The 19,479-nt window shown below is 40.2% G+C and overlaps 1 protein-coding gene across 5 annotated transcripts in view; it reads right to left on the reverse strand.

Annotated features, from left to right (window-relative positions):
• The window catches only part of hmga1a (high mobility group AT-hook 1a), a 105,393-nt gene that overhangs the window by 38,847 nt on the left and 47,067 nt on the right, over positions 1 to 19,479 (reverse strand). For 4 of the 5 annotated variants that reach the window (XM_048611933.1, XM_048611935.1, XM_048611934.1 and 1 more), the window contains one exon: positions 16,725 to 16,775. The exons of the other annotated variant lie outside the window; for it this stretch is intronic. In XM_048611933.1, the coding sequence (XP_048467890.1) occupies positions 16,725 to 16,775 (51 nt within the window). The remainder of the gene's footprint in view (positions 1 to 16,724; positions 16,776 to 19,479) is intronic. 5 annotated transcript variants of the gene reach the window in all.

The following is a 19,479-nucleotide window of genomic DNA, read 5'->3' on the forward strand; positions in this document are numbered from 1 at the left end:
TTTCTTGACTTTGTAGTCGTTTTATTTACCCAAGTGTGCTGCTACACCATTTCAGAGCACTTTTAAGATAAAATCACATTGTTGTGGGTCTGAAGTAACATCTAAGCCAGACCAAGTAAGAATGTGGCAGATCAGATGATATTAGCAAACAAAGGTTTTTACAATCAGCAATGGTCGTCATTACTGGAAATAGCTTTATAATTACAATTTTATTAACTGATTCTACTAGCTGCCATACTGGGATTTGAACCTGTGTCCTCAGAACATTAGTTTGGACCTCAGACTGCTGATGCTGTGATGGGATGCCCCATTACCACCTTCTCTCACAAGCCAAAAACTTAGACTTACTAGAACCTGTTTATTTCCATTATTGAAGTTTACATTTTAGGCCTAAATTTGCCGTATTGCGTCCCATCTATATTACTCCATTCTTTCTCACATTGAACTCAAAGTTATTTGGCTGAATCTTCATTGACTCAACTTGCTACTTTGCTCAGTTTCATTTAGGTCCTATAGCCCCTGGCAAATGCTTTACAAATCCTACAGAAAATGCAAAGGCCTCCAGCCTGATGAGAGATGGATTGTTAATTAATAATGGTGTAATTTTCAAAATGAGCAGCACCCATTGCTGCATCCATGACATGTTTTGTGTTAGAACTCTGGTAGAATATATTATGGATCAGTGTTTGGGTGTGAGCCCAGAAGCTGGCATGTCACTTTTTGCTTTGCTTGCTGTTCACAATCCCTTTTCTATTTAATTACACTTTTCTAATAGATGCTTTTGTTTATTCAATATGTCTTTGTCACAAATTATAGTAGTTGGGGGAATTTGTTTTTAATCACCTTAATGAAATCAGTATACACCCATAGCTCAGAAAAAACATAATTGCTGTATAACTATTGCACTATCCAGTGGAAGTCAAAAGTTTCTTCACATTCAGCTGTCAGTGGTTTTATTTTTACGGTAGTGTATATGTGATTATTGGTTTAAGCATCAATCACTCAGATTTAAAAAAAAGACTTTAAAAAGAACTGGCAAAAAAAAACTTTAATCTACAATAACCTCTGGTCAAAAAACAATTAACCTGTAGTGCTTTCACTATGAACTGCTCTTTCATGGATCTGGTGGCGGGGGATATTGTTTATTATTTCTACGTCAACTGCATTTTATGCTGAAACAAAGACACATTAGCTCCACTAGTTTCATGACTTCAAGTTCTTAACATTGGCATCTACCCAGCAATGTATGTCCAACTATTGCCCTTTCAGACTACTTTTGATCATCAGCACACTGATGGAAGGGATTCATGACAGTGCTATCAAATGGCTCTTACTCAGCAATAATCTGTTCTTTTGTTTTTATTCATTCATTCATGGGATGAGGACATTGCCAGCTGGGTCAGCATTTATTCCCCATCCTAGTGGGCAGTTAAGAGTCAACTGCATTGCTGTGGGTCTGGAGTCACATTTATTCCAGACCAGGTAAGGATGGCAGTTTCCTTCTCTTAAGGACATTAGTGAACCAGTTGGGTTTTTCCAAAAATCAACAGTGGAATCATGGTCATCACCAGTCTCTTAATTCCAGATTTTTATGAATTCAAATTTCACCATCTGCCATAGTGGGATTAAAACACTGGGCCGAATTCAAATGAAAATTCAACATTCCCTGCATGTCTGGATTAACAGTCCAGCAATAATACCACTAGGCCATCACCTACCATTCAACGTCACTCAGTTTAGATTTTCCAGGGCTGCTCAGTTCCTGACCTCATTAAAGACTGGGTCTAAACACGTACAAAAGAACTGAATGCCAGTGGTGAGATGCAACCAATTGCCCATTACATGAAGGCAGTATTAGACTGTGTAGCATCGAGGAAGCTGAGCAAAACTGAAGTCAAGGGGAAAACACTCTACTGGTTGGAGTTATGCCTTGCGCAAAGCAAGATGCTTGTAGTTATTGGACACCAGTCATCTCAGTTCCACAAAATCAATGCAGGAGTTTCATAAGTTTCATCAACACCCAAGAAGCTTGCACCATCCAAGACAAAGCAGTCCACTTATTGGCACCACATCCACAAACATTGACTCCCTCCAACACCAAAGCTCAGTAGCAACAGCGTGCACGATCTACAAGATGCACTGCAGAAATTTACCTTAACTGTCCTTAGAAAGCACCTTCGAAACCCATGAACATTTCTGTGTAGAAGGACAAGGGAAGCAGATAAATGGGAACACCATGATTTTCAAGTTCCCCATCAAGACACCCATTGACCGGACTGTCGCTGAGTCAAAATCCCTAAGAGACAACCTACAGCACGTGGACTACAGCAGTTCTAGAAGGCAGCTCACCACCTCCTTCTCAAGGGCATCTAGGGGCTGGCAATAAATGATGGCCAGCCAGCGACACCCATAATCTTGCAAGTGAATAAACAAAAAGACTACAATTCTGCTGAGAGGTTATCAGTCATGGTACAAAGCTCATAAAGCTGTCTGTAATTAACAGCATTAGTTTCCTATTAAGTAATGTTTAATCAATGATTTTAGTTTGTTTGCTACTGTTAAAATATTAAAATTTGATATCTTGTCATGTAATTCCTTAAAATTAGACACGGGGAATTTTTTTTTTTCCAAAATCATGCATGGATCATTATGGAAATCATAATACTAAGAAGCTCATTGCCAGACTCCCCAAAATCCATCAATGCAAGATATAAATCAGGAGTTTGACAGAAGACTTATCACTTGGCTGGATGAATTTAGTTCCAACAACACTTGAGAGGTTTGACACTATCTAGGGAAAAAAATCTGGCCACTTGATTGGCTCCCTACTCACAATGTTAAAAATACACTCTTACTTTGTAGACTTGCTCACCAAGCCAGTGTGTTTGATTGCAAATGCTTTGTCACCGTGCTAAGTAACATCGTCAGTGCGCCTCCGGTGAAGCTCTGTCCCCCGCTGGTGCCCAGTGGCAATAGTTTGTACCAACTACAAAATGTACCACAGCAACACATCCTTCAATAGCACCTTCCAACCCGGTGACTTCATCACCTTAAAGGACATATACAGCAGATCATGGGACCCATCACCTGCAAGTCCCCTTCCAACCACATATTATCCTCTCCTTGAATGTATATCACTGGTGCTTCACTGCTACTGGGTTAAAAAATAAAACTTGGAATTCTCTTCCTAATGGCTCTATGGGTATACCTGCACAACATGAATGTCAGAGATTTAAGAAAACAATTCAACCACTATCACAGTGTTGGGCAAGGAAGACTAGCCTTGCCAGCAACATTTGGATATGAAAAATGAATAAAAAGAAAGAACTCTATAAAATCACACTCATTTAATTTTGGCTTGTAAGCATCTCTGATTTTAATCAGTCCACATGATGGCCACTTCTTCAGTTGCCTGGGTCCTAAGCTCCAGAATTCCTTTGTTGCATCTCGTCACTTCTCTAGCTCACTTTCTTTCTTTAAGACTCTACTTATAAACTACTTTTGAGGGCAAACATTTAGTGTTCTGATATCTTCTTTTGTGGCTTGATGCTATTTTTGTTTTATAAACTCCTATGAAGAACCTTTAGATGTTTTATTGCATTAACTGTGCTACCTAAACATAAGTTGTGTTATCGTTGATGAATTCATCAGTACTAGTTGGATAGCACTGTAAAAAGTCTCAAAATATTTGTTTAAAGAAATAAATTACTCCTTTTCATTGATGATACTGTGTTATCTGTGGATTCACCTGGCGACATAAACACACTGCTCCTTATATTCAACTTCGAAGCCAAGATTTGCAGTTAACAGCAGAATACGAAACATTCATAGACAGTGTTGAAAAATCAGAACTTTCTAGAGTCAGCAAACTTTCAGTTCCTCTAGCAAATACCTAAAGAACCTTCAGCGCTAACTTTTCTCTTTAGTCGTGGCTAAATCTACTACTGCAAACAAAAACCCTGCATTTTGTGCAGTGTTACTCATTTACCTAGACTACAAATACTATAATATTAGAGACACGTGGTTTAAATTATAACAAGTTTGTGTGCCTCTGCACTCAGTTTTTGCAAGTTTTCTAGTTTGGCATGAAGCTAAGAGATAACATTATTAAACTTTCTAAATGAGAAAACTGCTACATTTTGCTCGAAGTAACACTAATCTTTCTGCTGGAAATACTGGTTAACAGAAAATACTCTTTGGTTTGTACTGTACTATTTTATGAGTGTATTCCCAACCCCACCTCCATCTTTGATTAAAATAACGTACAAAATATGTTCTGTGCCAAATGAAGGAAGCAGTGCTACTGATACAGAGTTAGCAAAGAACCTCTGGATGACTGCCGACAGTTCAGTGAGTAAGACACACTGTTTATTTTGTGGTGAGTTTGAGGAAATGGGAACCCTTATGACTAATGGCTGACTCTCACAGGAAACAGGAAGAAATGCTGATTGAGATCAGACTCACACCACAATGTTGACTACCAGCTTAAAAATCTGATAACCCTGATGAGCAACAGTGAATAGCAGATCATGAATTTCAAATGCAAGCTTCCAAAACAGGAAGAATATTCAAACAGTACAGCAAAATAAAACATCTTTTTACTTTTCCAGAATCTTAGGTCTTTTTATGAAAATGACAGAGATACGACCAATTTATGCTCGTCTTTTTGCATAATTGTACAATGCTCTTACCAATGACAGTCCTCTTATATGAGGTGAAAGATGAACTCTCAAGCACAGTTTACTCAGAGAGTAGTAAGGGCGTGGAATGCCCTGCCTGCGAAAATAGTAGACTCGCCCACTTTAAGGGCATTTAAATGGTCATTGGATAAACATATGGATGATAATGGAATAGTTTAGGTTAGATGGGCTTCAGATTGGTTTCACAGGTCGGCGCAACATCGAGGGCCGAAGGGCCTGTACTGCGCTGTAATGTTCTATGTTCTATGTTCTATGTTTCTAATGGTGGGGGGTAGTGCGGGAGAGAAACCATGGTTCTTACTGGTCTTGTCTTTTGACTGGAAATGCACTGATGGAACTTTCAATTATGGTACATTTCCAGGCTGCTACAACAAATCCATGCATGTTCAACGAGCACAAACCACTCATAACACTTTGATGAAGTGTTTCACTAGATATTACAAGCTAGATATTATTATAAAAATGGTAACAACTGCATGCTTGGTGAGTTGGAGTAACATTTCACCTATTTAATGGTTTGATCCTACTATATCACCCTTTTCTGCCTGTTTTGGTGGGGTTTAATATTGTGGCTAGAATAATTTAATGGTTTTGTCAGCATTCTAAATTTCATTAAGATTTTAATGTTAAATGCGGATAGGAAAGTTGCAATTTCATATAACCTCTGTAAATAAACCCATGATCTTATAAACTGTAATACAGGAGTGTATCTTTATGCACAGTAGGTCTCAGTTTTTGTATTACTTACATCTTTTTTGTTAATTCCAGGCATTGCTGTATACTTAGGGCTGGCAATAACTGCATCAGTTTTCCCTCAGTGACAAGTTGATGGACAAGATTATAAGAGCTAGATTTCATAACTTGTACATTGGAGCTGTAAGATACACTGACAGGTAATAACAAACTGCTGTTTTCCAAATCCACAGACAAGAGGCACGCAGGTAAAATGGGAAAGTAGTTCACGATGCTTTGCATTATCATGTTTATTCCAGTCTAATCTCCAGATTCCAGTCAAACCCATAATATCTTATATTTTTATTTAACTACTTTAGCACACATTTAATAGAATGTAATGGCCCAAGATGTTTTACGCAGGATAGCGTAACAACTGAACATTAATTGTGCATTAATAAGGGAAATAAAATGATTCACAGTGGATCCCGAATGTTAGGCTCTAAGGTAACATAAAAAGAAAACTTGGGAGGAAAGCAGCAATGTGAAGAGGCTTAGGAACTCTAGGGCTGTGATAGCCAAAGACAATGGCAGCAGTGGAGGAGGATTCATAAGAGATGCAGAACTGGAATACCATCATTTGAAGGTTTAAGGACTTTGAGCTAAAATGAGATGAGGGTCAAACAAAAATTTTAACTTCAGTGTATTGGGAAACACGGGATGAAGATGGGTAAATGCACAGGAAATGGATGAACACAACATGAGAGAGGGCTTGGCGAGCAAAATTGTACATGAACAGAAGAAGCTGATGAGGAGTACAGTCAAGAAGTAAGCTGGAGAGGAGGCATGGATTTGGGATAAAGGAATGGAGTTACTGGTGCTTGAGTAGAAAGAATTTTTGAAAGAGATATTCAAAATGATGCAATGAGTAAGGAAAAATTATTTCCACTGTTTGGTGTGTCAGCATTTCGAAGCAACATTTGTGGTCAACAGGAATACAACGAAAGGACAGGTTGGAAGACAGTTGTGGAAGCACAGTCCCCACTGATTTTTAAAAAGGGATTAAATATTCATAAATATAAAAAACAACTGCCAGTAAGAAAATGCACTGTGAAAGTCTCTAATTCATCATTCCTTGCAGCCCTGTATTAACTCATTTGCCTTCAATACTTTATGGAAGAATCCTCATAGTTGCAGGTGCAGTACAGTGTAATAAATGACAATTAAAACATCAAACAATTAGTAAGAGCATATTAACTTCTACTCAAAGGACATGTGGCTGAATTGTTCCCCTTGTGATTAGAAAAAACCTTGGTGATTCAAGTTCAAGCATGTTATAGTTCAATACACACTGCAAGTGTACTCATCCTAAAACTATGAAGATCCCATGTCAATACCCCATAAAGACCACAAGCTAAAATTCACCAAAGGATTTACAGCTCAGTTCCTTCCTACAAAAACAATCCAGGCAATGTTGTGATCATTGGTGAGTTTTAAAATATGATCAACCGACACTACTTGGTTTATAAACAACGGCAGTACAGGAATTTGGTGTACTTTTAATAACAAGGAATTTTGCTCTTTGTAAAGAACAACTGAAAAGGCTACCATACTTTGTCATTGTGCTAATTCAGTCTCCCAAATTTATTTTGCTTGCCCTTCAAAAATTAACACCATATAGTTGCCCCCATCTCCATTTCTCGGAGACAGCGGAGGTTGGTTAGCTCAGTTGCCTGGATATCTGGTTTGCAATGCAGAGTAACAGCAACAGAGACTTTCAAGAGTCAGTGCTTTTGTAGAATTAACATTAATGTAAACATAGCTGTTAACTCAAAAGAACTTCAACTAAATTCCCTTATGCTTCTAGGGTTTTAGCAAGCCCAATCGTAGTGTCAGAATTCATTGGTCAGGAACATTTGTGCGTCTGCTGTCATTTCATTAGCATTATTTTGACAATGGCAGGGATCTCCTAGAAGCAGAACAAGGTAATTTCTTGATCACAAAATCCTTTTAAGCAACTTTACTGCAAAGAAAAGTGCCAATGCAATGATGAATAATTCTCTGTGGATAAAATTAGGGACCAAGGTACATTTTAAAGAAAATAGGTCAGTTAGTCCTGTGAGCCTGCGATACCATTCAATTTGATAATGACTGGTCTACACTTGAACTCCATATACCCAACTTAACCAAGAAAACTCTAACCCAACAAAGATTTATCAACATCTATCAATCTAGTAAGTTCCAATTAGCCTAGCATTCACAGCATTTGGAAGGGGATGGGCTACAGTGTTCCAAGACTCTCTCAGATTCTAGAATTTATCTTCAAGGCTATATCTTTGACTTTCAATTATGTTATCTTTTTCTCAATTCCCCAAATAAAGGAAATCATTTCCCCACCAATGATATTAAATCCTTTTTAACATTACACACACCTTAATAGATCGGCTCACAAATTTTCAAACTTAAGGGTATACAAACTATGTTTAAGCATCCTGTTCTTATAATTTAATTCTGTAAGCCCCAATATTATTCCAGTATAAGCTGTGTTGCATGTGCACTAAGTTTAATTTGCCCTTTGTAAGATGATGTGAACAAAACTGAGCATGGTACTTCAGATGGGGTCCACCTATGAATTTATAAAAAATGAAACTTGGAAAATCCAGCCTAATACCAAAAAGCCTAACTCAAAAGGCAACATTAACCAGAAAAAGACAGCCCAAATAAAGGCCTTTGGCCAAGGCTACTGCTTTAAAGCAAATCTAACAACTTGAATTTCTTTTCCACATAGAATTCTAAGATATTTATTGGCATTTTGGGATCACATTCCACAACTCAGTTTCATTTTTCCTTATCCTGAAATATCTTTCAGCATACCATCCGTTACTCAGCTTTGGCTAAATCTTCTACAGCAATTTGAATGGATAATAATTTAAAATAGACAAATCTAGCCCAGCAGCAAACATAGAGAAATGCAAATACATATAACAACTGGTTACCAACTGTTGACTATTTGTGTGGATTTCAGCTTTTCCAGACCCTGTCCGTAGTCCGTGCAGGGGTCTGGAAAACAAAATAGCTGTGGCTGGAAAAATTGACTGTCCACTTGAAAAGCAGCTACTTGGCAACTACAATTATATAAAAAGAAGCTAAAAATAACCTATATTCATAATGCACCTTCAATGTATAAAAAGGTGATTCACAGTTTCATAAAGAGAAAAAGATGTTGAGATTGAACTTAATCAGACAGGTGAATTTCAACCAGGTTTGGAAAATAGAAAGACTGAATGTCAGCTGCTGAATGGCCAAGTGCCAGTAGTTGGGTAAAAGAGAATGTGTAGGGTGTGCAGAACTTGGTGCACTATAGGAAATGTCAACATTATTTTGGATGAATTGGAATTTTTGAAGGTAGAGGATGGAAAACCAGACAGGAAAGCATCAGAGTAATTAAGCTCAGTGGTGAAATAGGAATGGATGAGGGGTTCAACAACAGATGGGCTGAGGTAAGGGTTAAGTTGCGCAATGATTCAGAGGTGTAAGTAGCAGTCTATGTAATGAAGCAGGATGTTGTGTGGTTCATGACGAAGTAGTCAGGAAGGGTGGATGAAACTGATTACATGGTTATAGAATTTGTGATGGCAACTGAAGTCAATCCATCGATCATTCCAGTGTTTAACTGGTAAAAATTGTAGATCATCCAAGACAGGATGTCAAACATCGAGGTAGCACAGGAGTGGAAGAGGGATTAAGGATTGTGGTGAAAGGATCAAACTGGTTGTCCAGGTGTACATGTGAAGTTTGAACTCACATCTGCAGATAACATCAAATGACAATATGTTGTTGGGTAAGAAAGTGGAATAGCAAACAATTACTTGAGATGCTGTGAATAATCAGATGTGTATGCGTCATGGAGCTGGTCAACAGAATAGATACTAGAAGGTGGATGGTACGGTTATTCTTGTGAGAAAAATCAAAGAGTTGAAGCATGGAAATACCATTACATTCACATTCACATTATGTCACTTTAATTTTGCTTGGGCTGTTCACTTCTGAGAGGTGCAGTAATTTGATAACTGGGACTCACACAGGAAGTTATAGAGTCATACAGCACAGAAACAGACCCTTCTGTCCAACCAGTTCATGCCGAACATAATTCCAAACTAAACTAGTCCCACCTGTCTGCGCCTGGCCCATATTCTTCCAAACCTTTCCCATTCATGTACTTATCCAAACATGTTTTAAACATTTAATTGTACCCACATCCACCACTTCCTCAGGAAGTTCATTCCACAAGCAAAGCACCCTCTGTGTAACAAATTTGCACCTCATGTCGTTTTTAAATTGCTCTCTTCTCACCTTAAAAATGTACACCCTCGTCTTGAAATCCCCCATTCTAGGGAAAAAAAAAAACTATCTATACCCCTCATTATTTTATAAACTTTGATAAGGTCACCACACCAGGGACATAACAACACATTCAAGGACAAGAGGAAGCAATATTGGAGATGAAGAAATAGTTTACAATGGCATAAAAGCAGAGGGCTGTTTTTTGGAAGGGATATAGATGGCAGTTTATAAAAGTTGGAGTCAGCATCTGAGAAGACTGAACCATCACAATTATTCTAGCAAGGGAGCCAGGAAGGAATGTTCAGATATTATTTGTTTCAGAGGAATGGGACAAAGAAGCAGGAATTAGATCTCATGCATGAGATGAGCTTAGTAATAGCTTAGGGGAAGTATAGATGAAACTGAGCATAGTGTTCCAAATAGGGTCAACCATGAACCTATGGGATTGAAGCAGGTGAAACTTGGGAAATCAGACATTTTCCAAAAAAATCTAACAACTCAAAAGGCCACATTCAACAGGAAAGGAAACTGCCACCCTTACCTGGTCTAGCCTCCATATGACTCCAGACCCACAGCAAATGGTTATCTCTTAACTGCCCATTAGGCAATTAGGGATGGACACTAAATGCTGGGCCAGACTGTGATGTCCTTATCTCATGAATGAATGAAATAAACCTATGGCAATGTTGTCAATTTAAATTTAAAGTACAAGTCATTTCAAGTCAAGCACCATAAAGGGATACTCACCATTTTATGTTAAATACTGTAGAGTTGTGATGAAGAATTAGAATTAGAAGAAGGTTTTATTGTCACATGTACTCAAGTACAGGGGTACGTAAGTACGGTGAAAAGTGTGCAAAATCATTATTTTCGGCGCCATCTTAGGTACAAAGGTGCCTAGGTACAAAATCTTAGGTATAAATTAGAAAAATAAAGAAATAAAGTTAAAAGTTAAGCATTATAGTCCTTCCAAAATAGATAGAGAGGAAAAAAAAATAGAAGCAGACGAGTCCACGCTGGGCCTCACCTCGAGACCGGGAGGCCTCTGAAATACATTGAGAAGCTTTCTGCAATAGTTCACCAAGATTTTATGCATTCAACCAAGAGTTATAATGGACATTCTCTGAAGATTCATTGACAGAGAATAAGTGCTGTGCTAGTCTCTTTTCAGGAGACCCAAAGTGCCACGGAGAACCCGGTTACTGAGCCATTCTATACAATGCCATTCGCTGCCAGCCAAAGTATCTCAAATCTTCAACAGAAGTGGGTGTGAGGAATATACACATACTCCTCCACAAAAAATTCAATCAATACTTGAATGCTAAAGTTGTTAATATCTAATGTTGCACCTTCAGACAAGTTTAATTGCTTATTAGCATAATTTGAAATGAAAATTGAGTGCCAATCAAGACAATATTGACTTATTATCAACGCACCCATTTAGGTTAAAATTGAACCTTCAGTAGTTGCACCTGTTTGAGATCTTTCTCAGTTATTTCTCCTGTTTCACTAGTTTTAATTCTCCTTTTGTTCTACTCTTGAAACATCCCAAGTTAGGAAGTTCTTCTGCCTCAATCACCTACAATAAATAATTACAAAATCTCTCCTCCTCTCTGGTCCTCATTAAAAAATATTTAATTGAGCAAGTTTTCAGTCGTCTGATCTAATATGCCCTTGTCACACTCTTATAGCACTACCACAAAGCAACTTGAGAAATTTTATTACCTTAACGATGCTATATAAATGTATATTTTTATTACGGTAAGCTCACTTCCATTACAAAACTGATTGAGATGGCTGGGTCCTAAAGCACACAGTTGCTATACTGAGTTTGTGGAAGATGGGGAGGGAACCAACAAGAGGGAAAATATTCTTGATCTCATCCCTACCAATCTGCTGGCTGAAGATTCATTTGTCCATGACAAAATTGATAAGAGTGATCAACGTACAGTCCTTGTGGAGACGATGTCCCACCTGCACATTACGAATACCCTCCATTGTGTTATGTGGTAGTATCATTGTGCTAAATGGGACAGACTTCAAACAGGTGTAGCAACTCAAGACTGGCCATCCATGAAGCATAGTAAGCCATCAACAGGAACAGAATTGTTCTCCAGCACATTCTGCAACTTCATAGCCGGACATATCCTGCACTCAACTATTCAAGACTGGTTCAATAGTGTGTGTCAGGAACAGCACCAGGCATACTAAAAGTGAGGTGTCAACCTGATGGATATATTAAACAGGACTATTTGCATGACAAACAACATAAGCAGCAACTGATAGAGCTAAGCTATCCCAAACCAACGGATTAGATCTAAACTCTGAAGTTCTGCCACATCCAGTGATGGGCATGGTGGTGCACAATTAAACAACCCGTTAGACAGGAAGGCTCCACAAATATCCCTTTCCTTAATGATGGATGAGCCCAGCACATCAGTGCAAAAGGTACGGCTGAAGTGTTTGTGGCAATCATCAACCAGAAGTGCCAATAGGAGGATCCATCTTGACCTCCTCCAGTGGTCCCCAGAAACACAGATGCTAGTCTTCAGCCAATTCAAATCACTCCACATGATATCAAGAAATGGTTGGAAGCTCTAGATACTTCAAAGGATGTGGCTCCAGACAACATTCTGGCAACATACTGAATACTTGTGCTCCAGAACTTGCCACTGCCCTAGCTAAACTCTCCAAGGACAGTTACAACATTGGCAGCTATCCAACAACGTGAAAAAGTTGCCCAGGTATGGCGTCCTGTACACAATATGTAGGAAAAATCAAACTTAGCCAGATAACATCCCATAAGTCTACTCTCAATCATCAGTAAAGTGATGGAAGGTGTCATCAATCGTGCTATCATGCAGCACCTGCTCAGCAATAACCTGCTCAGTGACACCCAGTTTGGGCTCTGCCAGGGCTACTCAGCTCCTGGCCTCATTAAAGCCTTGGTTCAAACATGAAAAAAACAGCTGAATTTCAGAAGTTAGGAGTTAGTAGGACTGCAGATGCTGGAAGCCGGAATCAATAAAACGTGAAGCTGGAGGAACAAAGCAGGTCAGGCAGCATCATAGGAGCAGGAAAGTCGATGTTTCGGGTCTGGACCCTACATTAGTACTGGGGAGGGGGAAAAGGAGCTGGGAAATAAATAGAGGGAGGGTTGGGGCTGGGGGAAGATAGGTGGGATGGCAATAAGTGGATTCAGGAGAGGGGTTGTTGAGATAGGTCAGTGGGAAGGGTGGAGTGGATAGGTGAGAAGGAAGATGGGCAGGTTTTATCAGGTCAGAGACAGAGATGTTGGCCATGGAACAGGGTGGTGTGTTGAAGTGGCAGGTAGTTCAGGGTCTTTTTTGCGGGCAGAACATAGATGTTCTGCGAAGCGGTCACCCAGTCTATGCTTCATTTCCCCAATGTAGAGGAGACCACATTGTGAGCAGTGAATGCAGTAGATTAGATTCTGGGAAGTGCAGGTGAAGTGTTGCTTCACCTGGAAGGTATATTTGGGCCCTTGGATACTGGGGAGGGAGGAGGTAAATGGGCAGGTGTTGCACCTTTGCCGGTTACAGGAGAAGGTGACGTAGGGCTGTGGCAGGGGGCGGGGGTGTTGGGGATGGAGGAAGTGTGGACCAGAGTGTCCCGGAGGGGACAGTCCCTGCGGAAAGCAGACAAGGGAGGGGAGGGGAATAGGTGTCTGGTGATGGCATCTTGCTGGAGGTGGCGGAAATGGCATCTGATGATCTTCTGGATGTGGATGCTGGTGGGATGGTAGGTAAGGACAAGGCAAACCCCATCGCTGTTGCGGGCCCTCAAAAGGTCCGACCCATCTCCCGCACGTCTGCCCTCACCCCTCTTGCCTCCCGCAACAGCGATAGGGTTCGCCTTGTCCTTACCTACCATCCCACCAGCATCCCTCCCCAGTATTCAAGGGCCCAAACATACCTTCCAGGTGAAGCAACACTTCACCTGCACTTCCCAGAATCTAGTCTACTGCATTCGCTGCTCACAATGTGGTCTCTTCTACTTTGGGGAAGTGAAGCGTAGACTGGGTGACCGCTTCGCAGAACATCTATGTTCTGCTCGCACGTACTGAACTATCTGCCATTTCAACACACCACCCTGTTCCCTGACCAACATCTCTGTCTCTAGCTTGCTGCAGTGTTCCAGTGAAGCTCAATGCAAACTGGAAGAACAACACCTCATTTTCCGCTTGGGGACCCTGCAGCCCTCTGGACTCAATATCGAGTTCAATAATTTTAAGGCCTAAACTCTCCCATGTCCTAGACCCCCACCCCACACACCAGGCCTTGTTACCACATAGCCTGCCATTATACACTACCTGTTATTAGTCATTCACAGTCCCCGTTTACAACTATTCACCCTCCCAGCCAGATCGTTATCAACTCCTTTGTCTGTCCAACTGTTCTTCTCTCTCTTTAGGCTCTATCCTATCACTTACTCCCTACCCAACCCCCTCCCTATTTTCTGCATATAAATTGATGTCTTCCCAGCTACCATCAGTTCTGAGGAAGGGTCACTGGACCCGAAACGTTAACTCTGATTTTTTCTTCACAGATGCTGCCAGGCCTGCTGAGCTTTTCCAGCAACTTCTGTTTTTGTTCTATGTTGAGGCCATTGGATCCTAAGCTCCCAAGGCAAAATGTAAGGTGTTGCTCCTCCAGTATCATTTTGATAGTAGAGGAGGCCCAGGATGGACATCTCACCAACGGAGTGGGAGGGAATGTTGAAATAGTTGGCAACCAAACGTGTTGTTGATTGGAGCATATCAAGCATAGATGCTCTACAAAACGGTCCCCAAGTCTGCGCCTGGTCTCCCCAATATAGAGGAGACCACATTGAGAGCAATGGATGCAATAGACCAGGGTAGAAGTACAGGTGAAACTCTGCTGGTTTTCGAATGATTGTTTGGTGCCTTGGACGAGGTGAAATGGGAGGTGTACAGGCAGATGTAGTATTGCTCCTCTCACTTCTGTCCAAGGCCCCAAAAAATAGCTCCATATCTTTGAGGTTACCACTGACCAGAAACTCAACTGGAATCACCATATAAACACAGTGGCTACAACAGCAGGTCAAAGGCTAGGAATACTTCAGTGAGTAACTCACCTCCTGACTTCCCAAAGCTTGTCCATCATCTACAAGGCACAAGTCAGGAGTGTGATGGAGTTCTCCCCACTTGCCTGGATGGGTACAGCTCCAACAACACTCAAGAAGCTTGACACCATCCAGGACAAAGCAGTCTACTTGATTGACACTATATTCATAAGCACCTACTCCCTCCACCACTGACACTCATTAGAAGCAGAGTGTACAATTTATAACATGCACTCCATAAATTCACCAAATGACGTGTTGTTGAGTGGTTGCACATTTCATCGGGGGCTCACGTTTGTATAAAGTTAGTACCAGTTCCATGAACTTTGGCACTAAAGGACAGTCCTCATCATTCAGTAACTACCCTGTGGTTTTACTGGATAACTCAATAAAGATGACACAGTGGAATGCTGCAGAATAAGGCCAGCAACAATCTACCAGGATAACCAGGCATTGACCTGCATGATACTCTGGACATTGAGATGCAGCACAACCAGAAGTGATTCCCCTCCCTCACAAATGACGTGCAGTATCTGCAAAGCAATATGCATGCCATCAGTGGCACCCTCTACCATGGCGAAGCTCATCATCTTTGATAAAGCACATGCTCACTCTGCCTGCTTCTCTCTAGCAAGACAGCAATGAAATACATCCCTGAAAAAGGGTCACTTGGCCCAAAACATTAACACTGTTCTCTCTCCACAGATGCTACCAGACCTGCTGATTTTTTTCAAGCAATTTCTGTTTTTGTTATCCCCCTTTCGGTGAATACACAATCTCAATGGTCTTCCTTATGCACAATTCAATAGTGAAGATGTTACGTAAGTTGTCTGCTCTTGGATGGAAAGAATCCACGTGTAAAAATTCAAAGCCACAGTTACCTTCACAGATACTGACGATGTTGCCCTCACCTTGGTCTGAGGCTGCAAATGTGGGTACAGAAAGTGGCAGCATTCAATGTGGATACTGTTACTCCATCACACATAATTAGCACACTGCTCCTCACTTAGCATCAGAATGACAACTACTCCCCAAATAATATAACCTTCTTGCTCACAGTCCTTCTCCCCTCCCTTTTCTGGCAGCTTGTCCTGCTTGGTATGTCCTCTGCTCTTTCTCTTTTGCATGCTGTAGGCCAAGGAGACGTGCCCATAATCTGGTATTAACTTCAGAAGATGGGGATATTATATGGGGTGTTGGGGAGATTATCTCCTTCCTGCTGCAGAATGCATGCTCAGGTGCGAGTGTGGAAAATGGCAGTACTGGCATCAAATCAGCACTACATACTGATTGATGTCAAAGTATTCCTACTCTGCATATTTCCAAAAGATCATCACCGTACACTGCTGATACCATCACCAAAATACTCTTCAGTACAGCTTGTCCACAAGTAAATGGACCTTAAACAAAAGTCTTTGCACGCAAAAAGTAAATAGTTACAAGTAATGTAAGAATAACAGTTAGTTAGTAGATAAAAATAAAACAAATCAGAAGGAAGAATGAACACATTGAATTAGTTGCCTTAAATTAACTGCTAGTTACTGTTACTTCAAGTATAACAATTCTGATAATGTTATAGGTATTTGCACGCCTTCTTTGTGTTTTGTAGCAGGTGGACAATAAGCGTGGCAGACATGACTTAACATGCATAACAGATAACAAAGTTCATATCTAAAGAAATTTAGTTTTCTATGACAGGTAGCAATACATAATGCATATTTCACTTATGCTGAATACTGGATTAATAGAAAATAAACCTTTAGAGGTGTAATAAAGACTTACAAGGCTTTGAGAAAGCCACATCACCCAAGCAAACTTAAAGCAAGATTTTAAAAAAATGTAGAAAAATAGCAAACACTGTTAGTGAAAATATATTTTTTTAGGGAAAACAAAATGGCTTACCCTTTTTCTTGGTCTACCTCTGGGTTTTTTTGTTCCTGACGTTTCACCTTTCTGGAATTCCATGGAAAACATAATTAGAATGCAAAGCAGTGGTGGTGTGTTTTTGGTGCACCAAGCTGTTCATTTTTCACAGGGGTCAATATAAAAATAAACTTGTACTTATACAGTAGCTATCATGTTGCCAAAAAGAAAAAGAAAAATCCCAAGAAGCTTCATAATCCCTGTAGTGTGTGCTACTCAAGTTGAAAATCTAGGAGATGGTTTGTGAGAAGGCTTTTAAACATTGGAAAGAGTGAAACATGGCGGAGGAATTCAGGAACACATCTGTAATGTAGTTGCATGATATTTGAAGAGTCTATCACAAATGTGTGCCACAAGTTTGACAAACTTCTGGTACGCTGAAAACACAGCGCTACTTGCAGAATCAGAAGCGTATCTACAAAATATCATTGGTCAAGTAAAATCTAAAAATTTAGAATAAGGATTGAGATTGAACACCAAAAAGACAAAAGTAACGTTAGTTAGAAGGATGCATTGGTAGAAACTAGTATGAAGATTGATGATTTTGGTATTACACTGGATTTTGACAACATCCAGATTTTAGCCGATAAATAGCAAATAATATTTGCGACACACAAATGCCCCAGGCAATGACAATCCCCAACAAAAGAAAAGCTAACCATCTCCACTCGACATTCAATGGCACTGCCATCACCCTTACCATCTCTGAAACTCCTGATAAACTGGACCAGCCATATAAATATTGCCGCTGTGGCTGGGAGAATAGGTCAAAGGCTAGGAATTCTGAGGCAAGTAACTCAACTCCTGAGTCCTCAAACCCCGAGTACCATTTACAAGGCATAGGCAGAGGTGTGATAGAATACACTCCATTTGCCTCAGTGGAACTCCAATAATTGTAAAAAAATCTCAACATCATCCAGGATAAAGCAGCCCATTTGATTAGGCTCCCTAACTCAGTATCTTCAAAATTCACTCCCTCCACCACCGACACAACGTGGCAGCAGCGTGTACCATTTACAAGATGCAATTCACCAATGCTCCTTCCACAGCATTCTCCAAACCCATGATCTCCACCACCTGGAAGGACATGGGAATAAATACATGCAAGCACCAACACCTTAAGTTTCCCTTCAACCCTACATTATTCTGGGTTGGAACCATGTCTCTATTCCTTCACTGTCACTGTTTCAAAACAACAGAATTTCCTATCTAATAGCAATGTAGGTGTCCCTACACCCCAAGAACTGCAGCAGCTCAATAATGCAGCTCACCACCACCTTCTCAAGGGCAACCAGGGATAGGCAATAAAGGCTGGTCCGGCCAGGAACGCCCACATCCAATGAACAAATGAAAATAAAAATTTGTCTATTTAGGACAAAGGCTTCCAGATGGTGATGGATAAGCTGCCAAAGTGAGAAGGACAGAGATAGCCAGAAGCCGTATTGTGAAGATGAAGGATGTATTAACAGCACAAGAATTCAAGCTTCTAACAAGTTAAAAAAAATACAAACTCATAAGATATTTCATTCTATCCAGTTTCCTGTATGCCTCAGAAACCTGGACAATAATAAAAGTTTAGGAAAGAAAATTGAGTGCTCTGAATTGTGAATGCTGCTAAGACAAATTGCATAAAATTCCAAACACAGACTGTAAGAGAAATAAATAAGTGCTTTAAATAGATATGGTGACATCCAAAAATGAAAAGTCAGTATTTCAGCTATTTACTCACAGATGAAAATCTGCAGAGAATTCTAGTAAATGAACAGCAGTAAGAGAAGATCAAGCTAGGTACAGTTAGATCACAGCCATCACAGAGTGGGTGAAAACAAGCAAACAGGGGATATGAGAGAACAGACAAGCATGACACACCAAGATAGCATATCTCCTGGAATAGAGGGAGTAGTCACAAACAGGAATAAGCATCAAAAATACAGGAGAACTGGAAGGATAGCTGTTCAAGCTCAAAAGTATTAAGGATGGAGCCAAGAAATAGGATTTGTTACAGGATTGAGTACATTAAGCCCACTAAGAAATTTGTAAGTAAGAATGAGAATTTTAAATGAATTGATTTGGGATGGGAGGCAACAGATGGTGCCGAGAACAATGCTGATATTTTACTATCGTTTCATTTGAGCTTGGATGCAAAAGTTGAAGTGTTGGATCAACTGGTATTTGCAGAGAGTACAGCTTTTGAATTCTGCGTGGATCAAAGTCAATTGTCAATTCCTGAGAAACAAAGAGGTAATTGAGAATGTAAATGCCACTGGAGAAACTAGAAATCAAGAAGGTAATATTTCTAAGACGGAAAAAAGGTAGTTTTAGAGTTAGAAAGGATGTGAGTTTTGAAACTTATCTTGTTAGCAAAGGGGCAGTTATCCACCATTAATTCAGGTTGAGTCAGCAACAAAATAGAGCAACGAATTGGGTTTTGGGTGCTATGGATGGAGGAAGATGGGAACCTTGAGTCAAACCAAACTATCATAGAATCATATCATAGAGTCTCTACAAAGTGTGGAAACAGGCCCTTCGGCCCACCAAGTCCACACCAAACCCACACCAAACCTCAGAGGATCCCACCCATACCCATCCCCCTGTAACCTACCTATTCTATACATCCTTGAACACTGTGGGCAATTTAACATGGCCAATTCACCTAACCTGCACATCTTTGCACTGTGGGAGGAAACCGGAGCACCGGGAGGAAACCCACACAAACACGAGTAGAATGTGCAAA

This window comes from Rhincodon typus, chromosome 25 (assembly GCF_021869965.1).
Source record: "Rhincodon typus isolate 14 chromosome 25, sRhiTyp1.1, whole genome shotgun sequence".
Taxonomy (NCBI): domain Eukaryota; kingdom Metazoa; phylum Chordata; class Chondrichthyes; order Orectolobiformes; family Rhincodontidae; genus Rhincodon; species Rhincodon typus.